At 41.2% G+C, this 25,544-nt stretch overlaps 1 protein-coding gene across 7 annotated transcripts in view; it reads right to left on the bottom strand.

The window, feature by feature from the left end:
• The window catches only part of AP3B1 (adaptor related protein complex 3 subunit beta 1), a 346,462-nt gene that overhangs the window by 17,813 nt on the left and 303,105 nt on the right, over window positions 1-25,544 (bottom strand). For 6 of the 7 annotated variants that reach the window (XM_073344162.1, XM_073344164.1, XM_073344165.1 and 3 more), the window contains 3 exons: window positions 19,269-19,500; window positions 17,701-17,785; window positions 818-915 (listed from right to left, as the gene is read on the bottom strand). In XM_073344162.1, coding sequence (XP_073200263.1) covers window positions 818-915; window positions 17,701-17,785; window positions 19,269-19,500 — 415 coding nt within the window. Of the gene's footprint in view, window positions 1-817; window positions 916-17,700; window positions 17,786-19,268; window positions 19,501-25,544 lie in introns of those variants that run through there. The other variant, XM_073344167.1, reaches the window with a different exon arrangement.

Below are 25,544 nucleotides of genomic sequence, written 5' to 3'. Positions count from 1 at the left end.
TTGGACTTTAAAAGTACTGCAGTAAATTTGAACAAAATTCTTAGCTGTGTGAACTGTTCAATTTAGTAAAACCAGCTATTATATATTTTTATTATTCATATAGTAAGAACCATTCAAATTATCAAATGCGTTTGCGTCCAGGCCAAGCCACAATCTTGGATTTTATAGAAATGCTGACTTTCTTTAAAAGCACTACATTAAGAAAATTGACCGCCGAGGTGTAGACAACAACATGGTTCCTTTTTAAAAGGCTACACCAAAGGGAAGCCAAAGAGTTCGTTTTTAATAGTACGAAGAGTTGTTTTAAAGGGGTATGATTGTAATGAACTTCAAAGTAGTTGGGAGAAAAAGTACATTAACTCTACACTAGCAATAGTGTTGGAATAAAGACTAATAAAAGGAGACATCATTGTATTAATACACATTTGGATTATTTCTCTGAGCTGGTGGGTCTAAAATTCCTGCCATTAGCACTAATATGAAATGCATTACTGAGTAATGTTAGGAAACCATAACTCTCAGGGCCAAAAGGTTGATTATGGACTATGTATGTGGAGGGACTGTTTGTTTTTTTAAAAGATATATTTATCAGTTATCAAGTACCACTGGAATGCACACACTGTGTGCTTCTAAAGGTATTTTCTAAACCAAGCCATTAGTATGAGATTGAAAGAGACTGCACAGAGTAGCATCAATAGCTACATACATAAAGTGATTTCTGGGCATCTGTATAAATGTGCAAGTGAAAAGCATTGTAGTGCATGCACATGGAAATCAAAAATGCATTTATCAAAGTTACTGAAATAATATTTCTCACCTTGCTCTGTCTTAAAGTCCTTCTCTGACATAGTGACAGGTAAAAGTAATTCTCCAACAGGGGGCTGAATATTAACACTGAAGTGATCTTCCTTTGTACTGAGAGAAAAGAAATTACACAGAATTGAACACTTTTTTGGGGTAAGAAAATATTCGATATAACCAAAATTAAATTGGAGCAAGTATGTTATCAACTGATTTTGTAGAATTTACCTTTCTGATTTTCACTTTGCTAATCCAAAACCTTGCTAATTCTCACCAAAAATCTGACTGCCTCATCCTACTTCCCAGCATAGATGCAACAACAAGGTGCTGCAGTGAGCTTTTGTATTTCTAATACTGTTACTTTTATTGCTATGCACATGTTCTTGTCATCTAAGAAGTATCAGATAAACTAAACTACACGCTTGCTAAAAATTAACGTTATATGATTTTTAAAAAACTGTTTGTTCATTAGTTAATTTGCAAAGTTAAATAATCAGCAACATCCCAGCAATTAGTCTGAATTAGCAAGATTCTACTTCTCCTGTTTTAATACCACCAATACGTTCAAAGAATTGTCTTACGCAAAGTGTAATATCCAGGATCAAATATTTTAACAATCTTCCTATTTAGTGTGAAACATTTTTCTAAACAAAACAAGGATCTTCTATAATACAGTCACTTCTAAACTTAACAAGGACATAATTTGGAAGGGCACAGAATATTGTCTGAGAGACACAGAATAAACTAATTTGAAAAGCAAGAAAAATATTTTATCAGTTCAATTTTGAAAACTTCTCATTTTTTGACATAGCAAAAAGTAGGCTACTGGTTGATCAGAAGCCTTGATGGAAACTCTCTCAAATATGGGACTAGTTCTCACAACAGCAGATAGTTTAAAAACAACAACAAAATAGCACATCGGCAGTATTCTGCTATTAAAAAAACAACATATGTTACAGATTCCTTCTTAACCCCTTCCCTCCCCCCCAAAAGACAAACACTGTTCATCTCATTCTCTGCCAGGGTCAAATTATTTGTACCTGAAACTAATTTTACAGAAATTCAAGATATGTCCACATTACCATGTTTGGTTGGCTGACTACAATATGCAACATCCAGCTAAGAATGCATTTACAATTAAAATCTTTGTAGTAGCCATAGGGCAAGTGAAATTTTGGAAAGAAAAAAAAAATCTCCTCACTAACTGGTCTGCCAAATAATCAGCAAATATTGATTGCTTGTATGCCTGAGCTATCCTGCTTAAACATATTGGTACAATCAGTAGTAGTACAAAAATCAATTGCTTAATATCCATGGTATTTAAATTAATCTCATTTGTTATTGATTTTTTATAATTTTTTCACCTTAGAAGTCTGAAATTAGATTGGCTGATGTAGGAAACAGCACTGGATGATTAATATAGAAGTGATATTTTTCCTCTGATTAAAAAAATTACATGACAAAGTATCTGAAATCAGAAAAATATTTGTTTTATATGCCAGTTACTTAAAATTTAAATAGTTACTGTATTTTAACCAGTTGCTACAACTTTAGCAACAGAAACACTTAGAAGATAAATAATTTTAGAATATATAAAATGTGATTTTTAAAACTTGCGATATGCTGTAATTAAGCTTTTAAATGCCAAATGTAGATGTGTCAAAAGTAATGTAGCAGAACAGTAACTGACATTATTACTCTAAATCTAAGCTCAGTAAATATACACTAAAATGATTCTTTAAAGTCTGGCTGAGATAAGCTTTATAATGATTTATGTCACAGAATGTTATTCCATTTTATAAGTAATTTTTAACTCTATCCCTGCTTACAATCCTGACATGCATTATTTTTCTTAAATAGTTTGAATGCTGTCAGTTTAGCTTTTGACAACAGAACACTGAAATAGCAAGGATGCAGTCAGTATATGTTGAGATTGAAGTGGGCTGTGACATAGGACATAATATTTTTTCATATGAGACCAGGAATTTGGGAGTGAAAGAATGAATCTTTAGCCAATTGCCTCAGATAACATTTTTCTATATTGTTTAAGTGGCTTGTCTGAACTAAAATGGCTACAAGGAATTCAACAACACCTTCATAATAATTTAACAAAACAAAACCAAATCACTTTTGTAAATGTAACCAAGAATGATTATGGGATAATTCAGCATGCTGTTGGATCTACTGCAGACCATGCTATTTATACATTAATCTGACGTACTGTATTGACGACATAGTGTCTCCAGATGTACCTTTTATAGTGGGAAAGTATCAATGTAGCCTGGCTCCTACATAAGCATTCTAAAGCAGTGGGAAAGGACCCTTACTAAGTACTGTCCAACCCAGTGGCTCTTGGGGGCATGCAGAGGTCTTCCAGGGAGTATGTCAACTAATCTAGATATTTGCCTAATTTTACAACAGCCTACATAAAAAGCACAAGTGAAGACAATACAAACTAAAATTTCATACAATGACTTGTTTATACTGCTTTATATACTATATCAGCAGTTCTCAGACGACGGGTTGCAACCATGAAGTACATCACAAGTTCGCTTTAAGGGGGTTGCCAGGGCCGGTGTTAGACTTGCTGGGCCCAGGGCAGAAAGCCAAAGCCCGAGCCCTGAGGTGCAGGACTAAAGCCCAAGCCTAAACAACTTAGTTTTGCAGGACCACTTACGGTATGGGACCCTGGGCAATTGCCCAGCTTGCCACCCCCCTAATGCTGGCCCTGAGAGAGAGAACAGACAATATGGAGAAAAACTTAATTGTTGCTGTCGCTTCACTGTCTGCCAGAATGACAAGGCTCACAAGTGAAAAACAGGCTCAAGTATCGCACTGAAATGTAAGCACAATATTTATATTCCAATTGATTTATTTTATAATTATATGGTAAAAATGAGAAAGGAAGCAATTTTTCAGTAATAGTATGCTGTGACACTTTTGTATTTTTATGTCTGATTTGTAAGCAAATAGTTTTTAAATGAGGTGAAACTTGGGGCGCACAGGACAAATCAGTCTCCTGAAAAGGGTTTCAGTAGTCTGGAAAGGTTGAGAACCACTGGTCCAACCAAACAATCCACTCCCCCTTGAAAGTAACAAACTCATTAATATTTCTTAATAAAGCCATTAAAATGGTTTTGTGGATCTGATGCCTGTTTCCACATCCTCCAACTTTATCAATAGGTTTTTCTGCTCACTGGATGGCCAAAAGTCTTGTTGCTTGTTCTTATGATCATTAGGTAAGATTTACTTTATTTCAAGCTAGAATTGCTGAGATCCAGCATACTTTGATACAATTATTTTTCAGCTGCAGAAAACCATTCCTCCTTTACTCCAATCACTACAATTCTCATTACACTGAATATCAGTGACTCTAAATGTTGGTATTTTTTCCAGGCCTGTAATCCCTACATAGGGATCTGATGCAGTGTATATCCCACATATAAACACAACTATGCCACCTGCCTGTACTTGGAGAATAGGCCAGGCTTGATTAAAGATGAAGCCTAGGTGTGGAAGGAGCTGAGCAGTGACTATAAAGAAAGAAAGCAGATTAGAAAGAGATTATGAAGAGACCGCAGGAGAGAAACTCTAATCCCAGTCACTCTCTGGGACTAGAGAGTTGAGAGCCTAGGAGGGTCAAGGAAGAAGCCGAGTGGGAGAGATGGCCCTGGGATCCTCTCCTGAGTTGAGAAGTCTGGCAGGAGGCTAGGAGAAACACAGAGCAGCCACTGAGGTGGAGAAAGTTCCAGTGGTAAAACCTGATAAAACAACAGGATTAGGACCTTGCAGAGAGAGAGCGCACTGGGAGGTGTTCCATTAAGGAATATAGAGAGATGAAAGATCAAGCCTGAAGAGGGCAAAAGTGGGTTTACTTTTGTACTTTTAGTTGGAGATTTTGCTGGAAGGTTCCAAGGAGAGCCCTGTGAGTCCTGGTCCTGAAAGAAGGGTGAACTAAGAGATGCAGGAGAGACAATGCTTGATAAAGAGGCTACAGCAGGAAGATGTCCAGGGAGGCAGCAGCAAGGAGCCTGACGGAGCAGACCTTGCATGCTGGTTATAGGGTTCCTGGACTGGAAACCAGAATAGTGGGAGGGACTGAGCTACCCTACCAGTGACTGTGGAAGGTGGCAAGAAGCACTGAGAAGGGAATAAGGATGACTGAATGATGAGTAAAGGGTGTGAGGACTACAGGACTCAGAGTCAGGATTAAAGACCTTTTGTAAGGATGCTGGACTTTCAATCATTTGGACTTTGTTACCCTGGAAGGTTTGGGTCTAAAACATGAGCTGACCAGAGGTGTGAGTTGCCAGAAGAGGCAGACCACGATGGGACTGGCGTGACTATTGTCAGGGGGCACTAACCACAAAAGAGCTGCTGCACCATGCCCTGCCATGCCAAGAGGTGTTCCAGTAGTGAGCCCACCTTTCTACAGGAGCCAAAAGCACTAACGTAGGCATAGTGGGTCCTCTTTTATATGTAATTTAATTAGGGATTTAATTTTTTAAAAGTCATCATATTAAATACTAAATTTAAAGTGTTTGCTACTAAATACAAATCTGGATAGTAAGAATGTAATTTACATAAAATAATGTAACTAAGAATTGAATTCAACCCTATTTAAAATTAATTTAACTACTATATAGCAAAACCGTTAAGAAATACTTCATAGCTTAAAAGTTCCTATTAGAAGTAGTTTTAAGAGTGCCAGAAGAATGGTTAAGACTACACTGAAACATCTCTTGCAAATGCTCTTGCTTCAAGTCTCTTGGGAGATTACATTTATAATGAAATACAACAGAAAAGAAAATTTGTCAAACCAGGTGAAGAATTACAAATAGACACGGGTACATAAAATCTGCATGGGAAGATTTCTCCAGTTTTCAAACTGAAAGGCCTTAAGCATTTTCCATGGCAGAAGTTACAACCTTAGTACAGAATAAGAGCCTCTCAATTAAAAGTCTGTTCAATGGAGCCCAGCAAGAAAAGGCTAGTATGTCTGATAACACTCCACTCCACTCCACAGCAGAATCTCTTAAGTATGGAGTAGTACTCTTCGGGAGGTACAGAGCAAGCTAGGTTTCAGCATTAATTCTACTGTTGCCTGAAAAAAGGTATTAAACTGTAGAGAGACATGGTGGGTGAGGTAATATCTTTTATTGGACCAACCTCTGTTGGTGACAGAGACAAGCTTTTGAGCCACACAGAGCTCTTTTGAAGGCTTTCACCATATGCATGGCATTATTTCAGACTACATGGGTGCTATATCCAGTACATCGAAGAAAGTTGTACAAACATAGGAACCAAGGGGGAGAAACACTCTACTTAATAGATTAAATGACATTACAAGATCACATTTGATCATTTAGGAGGAGCATGATTTAAATTTTCTCCGGGATGCTTGGAACAGAAGATTGTTCTGTCACTTTTCTGTTCTTTTGCCAAACAGTTTGCTCCCAAATAACCAGGTCGACACCTGGCATTGTTTGGACCAGTCTGTCCTGGATCACTTATGCCAAAACCGTAAGTGGCTGTTTACCAGATGATCTTAAGAAATCCTCTTATCCCGGATAATGGTAGACTTAGGGGGCAAGGACAGCAGTGTCTACCTTTGAAACAAATGTAAATGGCATTACCACTTAGAAACATACAAAACAGAGTATTACCTGTTAATTCTCTATATAGATTTTTATACCGTGGTTATTTGAGCACCTATCAACTTCTTGAAAGGATACAAAAAAGTCAACTACCTACCTTTGCAGGCCTGCACCCCTGGTTTAGATAATGTTTTCAAAGTCACAATAAAGAGGATGCCTGCTTCATTAATGGAGGCCTTGCTACGAAGTTAGCCTTCTCCTATTCCCTTGATAACCATAAGACTGTAATACCATGTGTCACGGTTCCTCCCCCACTCTGAACTCTAGGGTACAGATGTGGGGACCTGCATGAAAAACCTCCTAAGCTTATCTTTACCAGCTTAGGTCAAAACTTCCCCAAGGTACAAAATATTACACCTTGGACTGGCCGCTACCACCACCAAACTAATACTGGTTACTGGGGAAGAGCTGTTTGGACGCGTCCTTCCCCCCAAAATACTTCCCAAAACCTTGCACCCCACTTCCTGGACAAGGTTTGGTAAAAAGCCTCACCAATTTGCCTAGGTGACTACAGACCCAGACCCTTGGATCTTAAGAACAATGAACAATCCTCCCAACACTTGCACCCCCCCCTTTCCTGGGAAATGTTGGATAAAAAGCCTCACCAATTTGCATAGGTGACCACAGACCCAAACCCTTGGATCTGAGAACAATGAAAAAGCATTCAGTGTTTTACAAGAAGACTTTTAATAAAAAATAGAAGTAAATAGAAATAAAGAAATCCCCCCTGTAAAATCAGGATGGTAGATATCTTACAGGGTAATTAGATTCAAAAACATAGAGAACCCCTCTAGGCAAAACCTTAAGTTACAAAAAAGATACACAGACAGAAATAGTTATTCTATTCAGCACAATTCTTTTCTCAGCCATTTAAAGAAATCATAATCTAACACATACCTAGCTAGATTACTTACTAAAAGTTCTAAGACTCCATTCCTGTTCTGTCCCCGGCCAAGACGACTACAGACAGACACAGACCCTTTGTTTCTCTCCCTCCTCCCAGCTTTTGAAAGTATCTTGTCTCCTCATTGGTCATTTTGGTCAGGTGCCAGCGAGGTTACCTTTAGCTTCTTAACCCTTTACAGGTGAGAGGAGCTTTCCCCTGGCCAGGAGGGATTTCAAAGGGGTTTACCCTTCCCTTTATATTTATGACACCATGCTAGGCCATGGTCTTGAACAGGTCTTTTGCAGAGGTTTTTAATTTCCTGATTATTTATATTCTAATTTCCCATAGTTTATATTCAAAGAGATACAAAGAACAGGAAGAAAAGTTGGGAGAGAAAGAACAACAATATTTAAGTTTCCTCTTGATTTCACCTTTCTGAGGTGTTTGGATTTTCTCTACTTTTCCAACTTTGGGGAAAGGAAGAGAAGCATCTGGCTAAGAAAGGCCCTGGATTTGCAGAGGTGGGAGCAGTTGTTCAGACCCAGCATTGCCTCCTCCAGCCTGATGTACTTGCTTTCTGGAGGTAGGCCAATTAGTGGTTGGCTTTAGAGTGACTGACAGTGGAGGGAAGAGCACCAGATTGCTTGTCTTCAAGTTATCCCTAGCGATAACTTACTGACCAGCTGACAAAGCACTGTCCAGGGAAACACCATATGAACAGGTGAAAATGTGATTGAGAGTGATATGAAAGCAGTTTTCTCTCTAACAACTGCCTTTGGTACACTTTCTATATAGCTTCCTGTATATTATTATTCAGATGCTATTACATGAGTCAAACAAGTCAGTGTTTATACCTGAGTTACTTGCACTTTTTAAAAAAATGACTTTTCAGGAAGAATAGGATCAGGATTGGTAAATAACTACTGGTTTTGTAGTCTCAATATTTTTGAGACAAGGTTGGATGTTAGGGTAACTGACTGATCCTTTTCTTTTTCTTCTTGATTGCAGATAGACATCCTGCTCAAGTAGATTTCAGGGTATAGAGGTGCCTGAAAGAAGGGAGGATACTTGCTTCTTCAAATATATGTATCTCTAAGAGATCTGGGGAAAAGGAGCACCTGTGCCCTTGAAAGAATATGCAGCAAGAGATTTCATGAGTAGGAAGAGACTGAAGAGAGCAGGTCTAATTCCCTTCTTGACAGTTTTCATAAATAATCTGCTAGATTTCCCCACCCTGACAAACCAACCTCTGGCTTGTGTGTGCAAATCTGCCGTTCAGAAAGGCTTTGGCCAGGTTGCGGTAGGTGGATGCAGAGCATCATCTCCCCTCTTTCCCAGCAGCAGATCTAAGTGCTGCCAGAAGTAGAGCAGAGACTGGCCCTTAACAGTTCCAGTGGCAGTACTGGGAGGAGCAGGGAGCGCAGTTCTTGGGGCTGGGTTTAGTAACCAGACCTGTACTATTACCATCTCTCTGCCATCTTTCAGTGTGTGCTGCGTTCCCTTGACCCCAAGTCTGCTTGTTATTTTGAGGGAGGGGAAAGGAGTGCATATAAGCACTTCTTCCCATTCCATTTCAGCTCCCTCCCCCTCTCTCGGTAGTTGTGGTGACATCCTGCCCACTCCAACCACTCAGGCTCTTAGATTCTGGGTGTGACATTGCACTCCATATTCTTTATGGAAATATGCTTATGATATGAATATGGCATTACTCAGATATACTTCATGCAAGATGGCTCATGTAAGATATAATTGGAAAGGTTGTGATTTACTGAATGTGATTATCCAATTTGTATGCACATATCATTTTTGTATCTGAAGTTAGGAATATTGACCATGTATCTGTATTTCAAATCTACCTTGGGTGACACCCACAACTAGCCATTCAGGTACAACAATGAAAAAGACAGATAAGGCTGATATCCCATCAGCAAAGACAATGGACTGTGAAAGAGCTTAGCCTTCCTGTGGATGCTCCAGACAGCCTAGGAGTAATGGCTGCTAGGACTCTGTAACGATGAAGCCTCTGGAGGGACACAACTGAGAGTATCAATTCAGGACAAATTGCTTAGAGCAGGGCAGTTATAGCCCAAGGCTGGGGTTCCTTGCACAACAAACCAGCCAAACAGAGAGGACTTCAGTTTTACCCTACAGGCTAACCAGAAGTCATACAAGCAATTCCCTTAGACACTCCAGTTTCCCAGTGTCACCACCAGTGCCACTCGTTATGGGGACAAATGGTTATGCAAACCAATACCCCAGTAAAAGAAAAAAAGTTCTCTCAATCCCAAAGGACCAAGCTCGGGACCCAGGTCAATATATAAGTCAGATCTTACCCACAAATCACGCTGTTGCCAATTCTTTAGAATCTAAAATCTAAAGGTTTATTGCTAAAAAAAAGAAATATAGATGAGAGCTAAAATTGGTTAAATGGTATCAATTACATACAGTAATGGCAAAGTTCTTGGTTCAGGCTTGTAGCAGTGATGGAATAAACTGCAGATTCAAATCAAGTCTCTGGAGTACATCCTCAGCTGGGATGGGTCATTCAGTCCTTTGTTTAGAGCTTTAGTTTGTAGCAAGGTTCCTCCAGAGGTCAGAGCAGGATTGAAGACAAAATGGAGGGGTTTCCAGGGCCTTTTATATTCTCTGCCATGTGGCTTGTGCTTCCTTTGTCTCAAATACAAGCTGCCCAGCCATGGCTTGAAAGCCTTAGATTTCTGATCATAGGCATATCCCTGTGTGCCTTGCTGAGTCACAAGGTGTATCTGCCTTCTCTCAATGGGTCAGTTGTATAGCTGATGGTCCTTAATGGGCCATCAGGCAGGCTAGGCAGTGATGATGCCAAATTGCCTGGGGTGTCGCCCAGAAGTATAGCACAAGGTTGAAATACAGACAGTATAGAGACCCTGCAGAGCAACAATGGTCTATACGGTCACAGTTCGTGTCAATAACATCACAGACCTGGCAGAGTCATGTGACTGAGTCACCTGATGCTGGACCCCCTCTTGGAATGCCAGTGTTTTTCCACTGGAGGACAAAGGGTTCCCACCATACACAAAAGCTATATAAGTAGGGGAGTGACAACACCGTGGTTCTCCTCTGCCTCCCTGCCCAAAGAGACTCTGGGGAAACACCTTGAAGCAAGAACTGAACTGGGGGGAGAAGAGCTGAGCCCAGGCTGGAAGGGTGTTTAGACTGTGAGTAATAATACCTAAAGTTTCAAGCTGTAGGCCAGTGCAGCTGGCTTTCAAGAATCTTAGCAATCTGCCTAAAACAACTTTTAGGGTCAAAAATTACTATTTGTAGCCAATTTCTTTAGTGTATTAAGTTTAGTCTGAGTGTTTTGTTTTATTTGCTCAGTAATTTGCTTTGTTCTGTTTGCTATCTCTTACAATCACTTAAAATCTGCCTTTTATAGTTAATATATTTGTTTTGTTTATTATTAAACCCAATTTGTGCAATTTCTAACCGCGGGGCAAGAAGTTGTGCATATCTCTCTTCACATTGAGGGAGAGGGTGAATTTTTATGAGCTTGCACTGTGCAGATTTTTCTACACAGCACAAGAAAACATACCTTTGGGTCTGTACTCCAAGGGAGGTGGGCACCTGAGTGCTGGGGCAAGTCTCTTAAGCAGAGTCTTCACAGAGCTGATCTCAGTGTCTTGTGTCTTTCTGCAGCTGGGTGTGGCCCTGCCTGTGTGTGTGCTAGAGGAGGCTTAAGAGCCTGGCTCAGCAAGACAGGTTAAAGGCTGGCAGAACATGCGGGCTCAGCGGTATCTCAGTACATCAGATGGCACCTTAAAGGAGAGCAAGCCTTCACACTGGGAAGACACTAATAGCACAGGCTTTTTCCCTTCCCCACATAGAGTCCTGATGGCCTGTCACAGAATTTTTCCAGGCACCAGGAGGTGGAGGAGAGGGAGAACAGGTTCTCATCACATCCAGCACTAGCCCATCTCTAGAAGTTTGTGTGGGGTTTTTTGGTTGGGGAGGGAGGAACACACTTGTTCCCCCTTTCCCAGATCTTTCAGGGCAGTTCATACTCCCAGGAGTCCCTCCCTTCTCTTCAGGCAACTGCCACGTTGGACCCAACCCATGCAGTGAGGTAGGAGCTTATCTGAAAGAGGCTTTTGCCTGCAAACATAGGGAGGAAAAAAGGATAGGGAAGTTAGAAACCCTAAATATGCAACTCACTCACACGCACATGTACATAGGGGCAGGGTGTCTGTGTATACACATATATGCACATTTTTTTAGAAGATGAAGAATGGCCATTTACTCATCCTGACTCTCACTTTAAAAAAAACAAAAAACACACAAATAGCATTATTGGATAGAAAGGGGGGAAAGTCCATTTGCTGAGAGATCGCACACGAAAGGAGGTGATGTGATGTGCTCACTATGAGCAGGCAGGATGAGCAACCTAATGTATGTTCTAAATAAATGCATTAGGAACAGTTTTCAAGTTAAAGAGTTTCTCCTTTCTCTCTAATTAGGTATGTGATCTTCGAAAGTTTTGCTTAATAAAATAGTGCTTATCAGGGAGGTGTTTCAAAGCTCTTAGAGCTTTCAAATCTGTATATTACAGTTTCTTCTTCACTGCCCTTGTTATGTTCAAGATCTTTTAAAAGTGATCTAAATATTTTATTAGTCATTTTTGCTTTTTTCTTAATATAGTTTGCATTTATTGAACCACTAACACTACAACATCTCGAAGCAGACAGGTAGTGTTTACTATGCAAAACACACAGCCAATGATTGGCATCTAAGACCAATTGATCTACCCATTACCACTATCTCCCAACCCCCACAAGCACTACTACAAAGCTATTGATTTAAACACTGCCGATCGGTTTCCATTTTCTGATTTTGGGCAGGCCAATTAAGAAAGTGAGTAATTGTGATTACACTGCTTCAGGATCAATTACATTTGATGCAAGACAAAGTGTGCTCCTTTTCGTAAAACATAGGAAAATAATTATGATCGGGGAACGCTTTACTGCTGTCTACGCCCCAAACAGCTCAAATAAATGACATACATATATATCTTCATGCAAGACAATATAGCAAAATAAAGGTGTAAGGACACCTTTTGTCAAAATATTCTTGAAATAATTCACACATCCACACACAACCTTTTGAACAAAAAACTTTTTAGAAAGTATCGAGAATTAAAAGAACTGCCATTGATTGTATTTTAAACAGATTCACATGGCTGAAAGACCACCACAAAACACAGAATTGCCTAATATACACATATATACTACAAGGATGTTTGGAACAATAAAACAGCAAATTTTACTCAAAGTACATCTATCTTTATTTTTTCCTCCTTCTACAGTATTCTCAAATATCAAAGGGTTTATTAATCAATGAGGCAAACAAAGTAAGCAATTCCTATTCTTAATTTAACTTTAAACTTAGTGTTTAGCTTGAGCTTTGTCATTGGGCTCACATTGTCCAAATCATTAAAATGACTAAAATGGTGTCTGAGGCAAATCTATTTACAGTGACGTTACTCATAGTCTGGTTGGTGTTCAGGAATATTGATCTGTCTTGTTTGTCTAATAGGAAAATAATAAACAATTACTAGGCAATGTTGGAGAAAGTAATCAGTTTTTATATATCACTAATATAGCAGACCTCCCAAAACATAAAGGTGATGATCTGCATAAAATCAATGTGTTATGCTACATTGCTTATACTCATCACTGCAGAGATTCTCAGCAATAAACGGTGTAAGTTTGGAACTGAATCATTTATATACCGTATATACTCGTTCATAAGGCAAATATTTTTGGTAAAAAAGTGACGCATCAAAGAGTGGGGGTCGGCTTATAAACAGGTCTACACCAAAATTTGATGATTTTAAACTCTATGAAATCACTGAATTGAATATCTAATACATTGTCATTTTGTTTACCTGGAGCGTCTGCAGGCATGGAGCCCCGCAGTTCCCTGTGGTCGCAGTTCACCTTTCCCAGCCAATGGGAGCTGCGGGAAGTAGTGCGCCAGGTAAACAAAATGTCCTGACCCACCAGTGGCTTATCCTGATGGGCTTGGAGCCAAAGTTTGCCAACCCCTGAAATATAGGGTCGGCTTATGAAAGGGTCATACAGTTTTTACTATTTTTACCTATCCATCTGGGAGGGTCGGCTTATTAACAAACGGGCTAATGAATGAGTATATACAGTACTTAAAGGGTGTACTTAAAATAAAAATATTTGCTCTTTTAAAAAAGAATGTATATGCTTGTTTAAAATATTCTGACATTATATATAATTTTAAAATAAAAAAGCTAAGTACATTTGTGTTTAGAGAAACAGATACCTTACATTTTTGTAACAATTTTGAAGTTGCATTGCCTAGAACTTTGCTTCCCTCATTATGTCAAAACAAAGCCTGTGCTGGACTAACGTGCTGTACAGTAAAATAAGCTTAGCTTTTAAAGACTTCGGATCAGTTCTTGAATACCATTGCTAATGTCATCATCCAGAAAGACACAATAGCATAACTTGTGCATATGCTACATGTCATACACATCATGCTGGAGATAACAATGTCTTTAAAATAACCTCACACTAGGGACTTAGCATACAAATGAATATCACAAAGAAAGGATTGTTGAGAAAAACATTTTCAATAGTAACCCCCCCCCAAAAAAGAGAAAATGTAATTTCTGTAATGGCTCTTCTTGAGCAGCATGTCTTCTTGAGCAGCACAGTAGCTTTTCACTACAAATCCTATATCCCCAGTCTTTAAGAATCTGTAAGTTTCCAAACTACCGTTGATCACTGTGCACTATAATTTTTTAAATTATTAAACAAACAAGAGTACAGAACTTTCTACAAGGAAAGACAGTTTTCATCTAACCAGTTTGGGGCATTGTGATGGGGTTACAATTCCATGACCCATGTGGGGTGGCAAGTTGTGAGAAAAGTTGCTTGCAATATTTGTTTCAGTATATGTTAAGGGAAAGAAAGACTAGCAAGCAGGTTCATTTAGTGACTTGGGTAAAAGAGTTTGGATTCTGCTAGTATTTTTGCATGACTTCACATTGCCTGACAATGGAGCTCCCAATGGGTGAGTAGGCACTTTTTCTGCTTAAATCAAAATACCTAAGGAACTCAAAAGCCTGCATTGTATCTAGGTATGATGATAATGAGCAAAGTATATATAAAAACATATAGGCAAGTCATTTTTGCAAATAGAGCAGGAGTCCCTCAAAGATTGTTGCTGTCAGTGAATGCCTGCATGTATATGAGCACTCTATGTTTGGCTATGATACTTTTCTTTGGTTTCATTTTATTTTTTGATTTTAATGTTAGTAAATTACATATTAAAATGTTTCTGAAAATTCAGTTAACATCAAATGGTAGGATCCATCTGCAACCTCAGAGTTACCAAACCCAACTCGTGAAAAGAACAGAACCACAAACAGGTCAGGTACCTAACCATAGGTGCCAACTTCTGCTGGCGCCAGTGGGTGCTTGACTCCCCCCATCCGCTCATGCCCCTGCCTCACCCCCATTCCAACACCTTCCCCAAAGTCCCCGCCCCAACTCAGCCCCCTCCTTCCCCCTATTGGACTCCTTACCCAAATCTCCGCCCCAGCCCCACCTCTTCCCTGAGCATGCTGCGTTCCCGCTCCTCCCCCCTCCCTCCTGGAGCTTCTTATGCCGCAAAACAGCTGTTTCACGGCAGCAAGCACTGGGAGGTAGGCAGAGGAGGGGGGATGCAGTGCGCTCAGGGGAGGAGGCGAAGGTGAGGTGAGGCAGGGGGGAAGGGAGCTTGGCTGCTGGTGGGTGCACAGCACCCACTAATTTTTCCCCGTGGGTGCTCCAGCCCCAGAGCACCCACAGAGTCGGCCCTTATGTACCTAACAGAAGAAACTGATTTGTTTAGCTAACACAGATTTGAAAGTGCACTGTGTGACTTATATATGTTCATAACTTAATTCTCATCAAGTATCACAAACTTTCAAAAATCATTTGATCAGTCTTTCTTCCACAGGCCAGAAGCAACTTTGTCTGTACAAAGTGCAAGCTGGTCTCCATATTGGAAGAGAAGATTGAAGGTCTGGAGCAACAGATAACGACCCTGCGTTGCATACGAGAAACTGAGGATTTTCTGGACAAAAGTCAGGATATGCTTCTACGAGCACAAAGCTCTAAAGATTTAGAGCAGGTTGCACAGCAGAGCCAAGAGGCCAGTGAAGAAGCTTGGCAACATGTGACCTCCAGAAGAAGAAGGGGGAACGTCTGGGTTTCAGCAACGCAGACACAGGTAACGAACCGCTTTCATGTTCTCTCCACAGGTACCATTGCGGAGAGTGGACCAGATATGTCTGGGGGCAGAAAGCAGAAGGAGACTCCGCTGGTTGGAAGGCATGAGATGCACTGTCCTGAGATTGGGGGTTCCACGACCACCACTCCCAAGAGAAGGAGGCAGGTGGTGGTGGTCGGGGACTCTCTCCTCCGGGGGACTGAGTCATCTATCTGCTGCCCTGACCGGGAAAACCGAGAAGTCTGCTGCTTGCCAGGGGCTAAGATTCGCAATGTGACAGAGAGACTGCCAAGACTCATCAAGCCCTCGGATCGCTACTCCTTCCTGCTTCTCCACGTGGGCACCAATGATACTGCCAAGAATGACCTTGAGCGGATCACTGAGGACTACGTGGCTCTGGGAAGAAGGATAAAGGAGTTTGAGGTGCAAGTGGTGTTCTTGTCCATCCTCCCCGTGGAAGGAAAAGGCCTGGGTAGGGACCGTCGAATCGTGGAAGTCAACGAATTGTTACGCAGGTGGTGTCGGAGAGAAGGCTTTGGATTCTTTGACCATGGGATGGTGTTCCATGAAGGAGGAGTGCTGGGCAGAGACGGGCTCCATCTTACGAAGAGAGGGAAGAGCATCTTCGCGAGCAGGCTGGCTAACCTAGTGAGGAGGGCTTTAAACTAGGTTCACCGGGGGAAGGAGACCAAAGCCCTGAGCTAAGTGGGAAAGCGGGATACCGGGAGGAAGCACAGGCAGGAACGTCTGTGAGGGGAGGGCTCCTGCCTCATACTGAGAATGAGGGGCGATCAGCAGGTTATCTCAAGTGCTTATATATGAATGCACAAAGCCTTGGAAACAAACAGGGAGAACTGGAGGTCCTGGTGATGTCAAGGAATTATGATGTGATTGGAATAACAGAGACTTGGTGCGATAACTCACATGACTGGAGTACTGTCATGGATGGTTATAAACTGTTCAGGAAGGACAGGCAGGGCAGAAAAGGTGGGGGAGTAGCACTGTATGTAAGGGAGCAGTATGACTGCTCAGAGCTCCAGTACGAAACTGCAGAAAAACCTGAGCGTCTCTGGATTAAGTTTAGAAGTGTGAGCAACAAGAGTGATGTAGTGGTGGGAGTCTGCTATAGACCACCGGACCAGGGGGATGAGGTGGATGAGGATTTCTTCCGGCAACTTGCAGAAGCTACTAGATCGCACACCCTGGTTCTCATGGGTGACTTTAATTTTCCTGATATTTGCTGGGTGAGCAATACAGCGGTGCATAACAATCCAGGAAGTTTTTGGAAAGCGTAGGGGACAATTTCCTGGTGCAAGTGCTAGAGCAGCCAACGGGGGGGGGGGAGCTTTTCTTGACCTGCTGCTCACAAACTGGGAAGAATTAGTGGGGGAAGCAAAAGTGGATGGGAATCTGGGAGGCAGTGACCATGAGTTGGTTGAGTTCAGGATCCTGACACAGGGAAGAAAGGTAAGCAGCAGGATATGGACCCTGGACTTCAGGAAAGCAGACTTCGACTCCCTCAGGGAACGGATGGGTAGGATCCTCTGGGGGACTAACATGAAGGGGAAAGGAGTCCAGGAGAGCTGGGTGTATTTCAAGGAATCCCTGTTGAGGTTACAGGGACAAACCATCCCGATGAGTCGAAAGAATAGTAAATATGGCAGGTGACCAGCTTGCTTAACGGTGAAATCCTAGCGGATCTTAAACATAAAAAAGAAGCTTACAAGAAGTGGAAGGTTGGACATATGACCAGGGAAGAGTATAAAAATATTGCTCGGGCATGTAGGAATGAAATCAGGAGGGCCAAATAGCACCTGGAGCTGCAGCTAGCAAGAGATGTCAAGAGTAACAAGAAGGGTTTCTTCAGGTGTGTTGGCAACAAGAAGAAAGCCAAGGAAAGTGTGGGCCCCTCACTGAATGAGGGAGGCAACCTAGTGACAGAGGATGTGGAAAAAGCTAATGTGCTTAACGGAAGAAGTTTTGTAAAAAAGGCAAAGACTATAACATTTCTCCCCTCAATTTCCATTCAGAACTATCAAATGTTAAAAAACAAAAGAAAAACAAACTTACCACAACTGGAAACTGGCAGTCTGAGTAGAATCACAAAAGTCAATACCCACAGAGACAGTAATGGATTCCTCAGGCTCAAGAAATTCTAGAACAGAACATGTAAATTAAACATGGGAAAAAAAAAATCAGATCAGCTAATCTAAATACGAAAATTTGATAACACGTAAAACAGCAAATGTTTACAGCTTCTTTAAACTTTGAGAGGTTCTGACCAACTTTTGTATTTTTATTTTCTGAAGTGTCTTGGGAGAAACTTCTTACAATAAATGCATTTTAAATATTACCATTAAAATCTAGTCATATCATTAGTGAACCAAGGCTTCATATTAAAACAGCAGGGATATATAATTACAGAAAAACATTAAGGTCACATGTATTCTATTGCTTGTGTGCAAATGCAGTATTTGCATTTCATTCGGCATGACACGACTTGCTCTTCAGTTTTCAGATTGAATGAACAAGACAGCACAAGACCACTAGTAAAATGCACATTACTATACAGTGATGGGGAAAATCAAGTTTAAAAAATTCTATAGTCAATGTGGCCTACTTTTCTCCAAATTTTGTTTGCACTGGTTACATAGGAGGCTGGGAGGATTATAGACCTAAAATGGAGAATACTCCTTCATTTTACAGGCAGTGCAGAATGCAGCACTTTCTAAATGAAGACATCAAGAGTAAGTTCACTGTTTCCTGAACCTCTTCAGAGCCAGATCACCACACTAACCACCCTACACTATTGCAGACGGAAGGACTTAGGTTTGTGAGGTGCCTGGTCCTTCTTTGATACCAAAGGAACATATACAATTTTCTTAAAGTAGAGAACACCCATGAGAAATACAAAAAATACCCAATGTACTGAAAAGGATAAGACACGGGTTTATATATCCAGATGGGTAGACACCATTCAGTTCAATTAATATAAAGTTCAGATTTTGTCAGTGTCTTGAATTAGATGTTTAGTTATAAAAACAATAGAGACGTATCATTATTAAAATACAAACTGAATCAAATGTTATCCATGCAAAATACTTGACCATATGTTTTGTTGACAGTAGCATGGAAAGTTTGCTCTGAAATAAGTAAAAAGTGGCTAAGTGCCATTTTTATTCCTTGGATGTGAACATAACTGGCTGGCAGAAACCTCCAGTTGGCATTGTCCTAATATAGCTGCTTAGTCAATGTAGTGACCAAACAGCTAAGAGGTCAGTTGGAAAAAGGGAAGACAGTATACTGGGCTAGATGGACCTTTTTTAGATCCAGTATGGCCGTTCTTATGTTCACATGAAAGGATCTGAAGAATTTACAGCCAGAGGCAGTATGACTATATGGCTTGATTCATTCTAACTGTACCGGAAATGCTTCCTTTTAACAGACACCTTGTTAAACCACACACACCCTTGCCACGTAATGCTTAAAAATGTTATTTTTTTATTCTGTCAATTTCTAAAATAAAGAATTTTTTTTTTTTAAAAAATCAGTACATTTAGTATTTTCCATTTCATGTTTTTAACTAACTGAAACAATAGGATTTTGCATAGTTAGCTTAAAAAAGATGACTTGATTACCTATTGGATTAAACACATGCATCTTCATGCCTGCAGGTAGCTTTCTCTCCCCTATGTGAATATTCTCTAACTTCTGGTCCGTGGTGTTCGTTAATGTCACTTGTACAGATACCATTTGATCTCCATAAATGCACGGCTGCCTTGAGAAGTGATAATAAGCTGCTAATCCTTTCCCACTCATTCGATGAAGCAATTCATGAGTTTTCATTGGCACAAACATTGGGGAACTGACCTGTTACATAAAAAAGTTAAGAATTAGTGAATATACTAGCCAATTCTTGTGGATAGTAGAAGATCAACATAATATGACAGTTTAAATACTGCACTCTCTGCACCAGCTAGAACTCCCTCTCTCTTTTGTGGGAGATTTGGATGTGAAAGGAATGCAGTATCAGGGGGCATACTGATGTTCATGAAAATACCTTAAAGCTTTGACTTCATCAACAGCAACAAATGTGTGGAAAAACAATTAGAACATGTTGAAAATATTCAAGTCCACAAATACAACATAATAAAGGAAATATTTGGAACAGCATGAAATAGCATTACATTATTTCTGCTATTGAGACCTAACAGCTCTGCTTGTAGTTAAAGTTGCCTAACTTTCTATTATAAGACTATTTCCAATTGCTTATAACTTTGCCAGATTGTTTGAGCTGAGATTTGTCTGCTACAATTTGATTTTTTAAGTTTCAGCTAAAATGGTCCAGCTGCTCTAGCAGCATTTCTCAAATGTGGCCGCATGCTTTCTTGCCGCCACAGCCTCCTGGATGGTGATTTTGGAGGAGGACGGGGGGGGGGCGGCGGTGAGGGGGAAGGGAATGACAAAGCAGAGGCCTCTCCCCTGGGGCTGCAAGGAGGGGTTGAGCCCTATAGCCCTCTTGAGCCACAAATGCTGGAGGAGCAAACAGCCAGTGAGAGTCCCCCACCTTCCTGGTGGCATTGGGGCTCACTCAGGCTTCCAGATTACTGAAACGGCAGGCTCTGGCCGCGGGCTCTGACTGTGGAGTACTGGGCTCTGGTTCTTTGGCCGCACAGCAGCGAGCTTCATCCCTCGGCTGCTGGGCTTTGGGCTTACCCCCCATCCCCTCCCAGCTAGCTAACAAGTCTGCTGCTGTGAAAAGTTATATTAACAAACATACATACTAGCTAGCAAGTCCAAAAAAGCCTGCAACCAAAAAAGCAAAAGAAAACAATAAAAAGACAAGAACATGCAAAGCACTTTATTTGCATTTCTATTCTGTTTAGATCCAGTAAAGAATAGACACAACTGCACATTATTATTAATTATTATTATGTCTAAAAAAGAAAACTCTACATAAATAAATGTCTATGATTTGGACATGTATGTGTGCATATTTATTTGTTTTTCCTAAAGTTAATTAAGTTTCTTAAGAAAAATTGTCAGAGCAGAGTCGGTGGCTGCACTCTGAGGCCACCAAAAAGTTGTTGCGAGAACCCCTGCTTAAAGAATAAGATTAAGGGAAAAAAAGTTGTTTTGCAAGTGTTAAAATGCACACAGCTGTTTCATTGAGAAGGTGTAGTAACTACATGTTTTGGAGCAGGTAGGGGTATTGCTTAGGGGTCATGAATATACATCTTTTGTTGTTCTTGTGAAAAGTTGCCCAAATTTGGCACGTTATAAGTCTCTGAAAAATCATCATTTGCAAATGCTCAAGAGAGATTTGTTAAAGCAAAATTCTCTGAAGATAACATAATCACAGAAATGTAGGGCTGGAAGGGACCTTGAAAGGTCATATACTGAGGCAGAACGAAGTATTCCTAGACCACCACTGGTGGGTGTTTGTCCAACCTGTTCTGAAAAACCTCCAAGGAGGGGGATTCCACAACCGCACTTGAAAGCTTAGTCCAGTGCTTAACTGTCCTTATAGTTAGAACATTTTTCCTAATATCAGACCTAAATCTTCCTTGCTACAAATTAAGCTGACTACTTCTTGTCCTATCTTCAGTGGATATGGAGAACAATTAATTTGCAACTTCTTTCTAACAGACCTCAATAAGTTCCCCTTCAGTCTTCTTTTCTCAAGGCTAAACATAGCCAGGTTTTTTAACCTTTCCTCATAGGTTAGGTTTTCTAAACCTTTTATTATTTTTTTATCGCCTTCTAGACTTTTTCCAATTTGTCTATATCTTTCAAGGTGTGGTGCCCAAAACTGGACACAATACTCCAGCTGACGATCACCAAGGCTGAGGAGAACAGAATAATTATTCCCATGTTACATATGACACTGCTGGTAATACACCCTAGAATATTAGCATTTTTTTTGCCACTGCACCCCATTGCTGGTGCATGTTCAATTATGATCCACTATAACCCCCAGATTCTTTTCTGCTGTACTACCACCTAGCCAGTTGTTCACCATTTTATAGTTGTGCATTTGATTTTTTTCTTCCGAAGTGTAGTACTCTGCACTTATCTGCAATGAATTTCATTTTTGTTGAATTTAGACCAATTCTCTAATTTCACAAGGTCATTTTGAATTCTAATCCTGTCCTCCAAAACGCCTAGAGATTCACCCACCCTGACTCTGGCAGAATAGTGTCATCCGCAAATTTTATAAGCATATTCTTAACTCCAATATTCAAGCCATTAATTAAAATATTGATTAATTCTAGACGAAAGACACACTCCTGGGGGACTCCACTAGATTTGTCCTCCTGGTTTGAAAGAAAACCATTGATAGCTACAGTAAGTACATTTTTTCAACCAAATATACACCTTTTATAGTAAATTAATCTAGACCAAATTTTTGCACTGTCTGCATTGAGTGTGCTGCACCTCTACAGAGCTCTATGCCAGCCACACTGAGTATGCACCATCCCCACAAATCTTAGTGAGCATGCTCCAAGCTGAGGCTGCCAGGCTGAGCATGACCTTGTAGTAATTACTCCTCCTGTCTGCCAGGAAACACTGTGGTGCCAGGCTCAAGAACAGAGTAGGGAGACTCTCTCCTGTACTTTCGGTGCCTTCTACCTTCTTCACTAGTGCCCAGGCAGCACGAAGGAGGAAAAGGAACCAGCGTGATTTGAATGCAGAGAGCTGAGGAGCAAGGACGGACAGGGACATGCTCAGGACAGAGGCAGAAGGGTCTATAACCACTTCAGCACACTTCTAAACCTGCTAAGTGTATTGCATCTTCTGACATGGGAAAACCACAAACGCACTGGAGATAACCAGCTTCTAACTGACTGCTCTTTCCCAGGCAGCAGGAGAGTGAGGAGTAGCCACCAGTTAGAGGTGCTGTGAGTTTGCCCTTTGAGACTGTCCTGTCCTTTACTACAGTTACCTGTCTCACTCACTGCACACCTTCTCACTTTTCCAACAAACGTGACTGAAGTTGTTGTCTCTGTCTCTACTTAACTAACTGGGAGCTGGGGGAGGGTGGGACTAGTTGGGCAAGGAGACAGAGCCAGTGAGGGAAATGTGGGGAGGAATGTGAGCTAGTTGGATGGGGGTGGGAAAAACCACATGTGGTTTCCCTGATCTAGTGCAGTTAATGCCCCAGTAACAACCATGTGGGTGAAACTAGACAATCACTATGCTCTGGAATGAACTCACAGGAAAACTATAAAAGACAAAAACAGCATAACACCTCTGAGTGAACGCTTTTCACAAAGCCATCACTCTATATCTGGCCTATCAGTGCTCATCCTCAAAGGAAAACTGCACAACACTTTCAAAAGATAAGTCGTAGCACAGACGTATGCAAGACGAAATCAGGACAAGATTCTCTAGGTAAACACTGGAAGGCCTTTCATCCTGTCTGCAACTGTCAGTTGGGAGGATGACCTAAACAACCTAGTCCTGTCCAAGTAAAAAGCTAACACTCTTCTAACATCCAGGGTATAGATTCTCTCAATCCTTATGAGACCAGGGCTTAGGAATGTAAGGAACTGGGGCTGCTAAGTAAATTGCTTGATTGAGGTGGAATTCTGATACTATTGTCCAAAAAAATTTGGATGTGGCTGTACGTATATAGAGTCCTTATAAAAGATTGTGTGGGGAGGGTCAGCTAACAGTTGCTTGTAATTCTGCCACTCTTTTCACAGAGGTAATGGCTATCAAAAACATGTTACTTTCATTGATAGATGGAGTAAAAACAGGTAGCCATCAGTTCAAACAATCATCTTTGTTAGCACCAGATAAAGTCCCACGGAGGGATAGGTTCTGCAACGTGGGCATATAACCTGTCCAGACCTTTTAAGAACCTAATTGACACTGGGTTAAAAGATACTGAGCATCTTGCAGTTGGAGGGTGGAAAGAGGAAACATCTGCAAGGTGAACCTTGATGGATCTAATGGATATGACTTTCTGTTTCAGGTGGATAGATGTTGGATGTTTAGGTAGAATATGTTGGACAGAGGCCTGGACTGGCGAAATACCTTTTTGCTGTGACCAGAAGGAAAATGGTTCTCACTTCAATAGGTAAGGATCTAGTAGAAGGCTTTCTGCTATTCAGGAGGATGATTTGTATATTCCCCCAAACACACCACCTCTTGAGGCATCAACCAGGAAGCATCCAGGTGGTAAGATGAAGACCACAAAAGAGTTGGGATGCAGGAATTGGCTGGGTTCCTGGCGAATCAGGTTGGACTCTGGAGGTAATGTCAAAGAACCCCCTGTGGAGAGGTTCAGCAGACTGGAGAACCAATGTTGGCAAAGCCAAGCCAGTGCTATGGGGATGATCATGTGGGCCTGATCCTGCTTGAGCTTGGTCAACACCATTGGAATGAGAGGAATAGGAGGACAGGCATACATCAGCTTGTGCTTCTGCAAGACAAGGAAAACATCCCTGAATATGAGCTGCCCTTGAATAAAAGAGCTGGCACTTCCTGTTGTGGTGAGTAGCAAATAGGTCCATCTGAGGGACACCCTCCCCCCCAAGTTGGAAAAATGAGGCTCACAATATCTGCTCTGAGACACCACTTGTGATTTCTGCTGAAAGATCTGCTCAGGCAATTTGCCAAACTGTTGTGAACTGCAGGAAGGTGGGATGCTTTGAGGTGAATCATGTTGGAGATACAAAACTCCCAAAGGAGTACTGGCTCTTGACAAAGGCTGTCTGACCTGGTCCCTCCCTGTGTTTCCACACACAACATCACTACAGCATGTCCATGAGGACATGCAGAGTTTGTCCTCTGACAAGCCAGATGAATAGCCTCAACTCCCACGTGAGAGCTAAATCTTGCTGTGACCTAGTTTGTCTAGGTGACTTCCCTACCCTAGAGGAGGTGTGAAGGGAACTCCCATACAGACATTGGGTGCATCCATCCACCATTCCAAGGAGGTTAACATTCCTGCAAGCACTGAATGAGCATGTCCAATGGCTGATGAGCTGCGGAGCACACAACTTTAACCAGCCCTGTAACTTTCTGAAATCAAGTCTGGCATGCTGAACCACATAGGTGCAGGAGGCCGTGTGTCCCAGAAGTCTCATGCAGTCCCTTATAGTTGAGATTGGATGGGCTTTTAGGTCTGTGGAAATGTTTAACACTGTCTGGAATCTGGCATGTAGTAGGAAAGCTCTTGGTTACTGTAGAATCCAAGACTATCCTTGTACACTCTATCTATTCTGAACTGGGGAGAAGACTCACCTGTCCTCATTAATCAACAAACTCTGAACACTGGAGAGGGACTGGATCTTGGCTAGACTGAGTTCTATTTGGTTCTTGGACCGACCACAAACCAGACATGGAAAAGCTATGGAACAGGTATGGAAATACTTGTACCCTGATTTTCTTATGAATGGGGCCACCACCACCATGCATTTTGTAAATACTCAGGACTGCAGATAGACCAACGAGCAAGACAGTAAACAATTAATGGGTGTGGTTGACCAGGAATCTTATGAATTGTCTGTGGGTTTGATGTAAATATGCATCCTTCAAGTCAAAGAGAGCATACCAGTCACCAGGATACAGGGCGGGGATAAAAGAGGCTAGGGTGACCCTGGGAAACCTTATTTTCTTTATATATTTGTTGCACGTCTAGAATGGCTCTCCTTTTGCCTTTGGCATCAGAAACCAACATGAATAAAATCCTTTCCCCCTGTATGGAAAGGAGGAACCTCCTCTATAGCTCTGAAATGAAGGAGAGATTGGATGTCTGGGAGGAAGACAGCCTCGAGAGTGGTCCCTGAAGGGGGAAGGGCTGAAATAAACTGAAGGGTGCATCCCAGTTTTACAATATAGACCCATTGGTCTGTGGTGATAGAGGCCCAAGCACATAGGAAGCAGCATAACATATTGGAAAA

Source organism: Lepidochelys kempii, chromosome 5 (genome assembly GCF_965140265.1).
Source record: "Lepidochelys kempii isolate rLepKem1 chromosome 5, rLepKem1.hap2, whole genome shotgun sequence".
Taxonomy (NCBI): domain Eukaryota; kingdom Metazoa; phylum Chordata; order Testudines; family Cheloniidae; genus Lepidochelys; species Lepidochelys kempii.
Note: the sequence above shows the minus strand (reverse complement) of the source record. Positions and strands in the feature narration are given on the sequence as shown.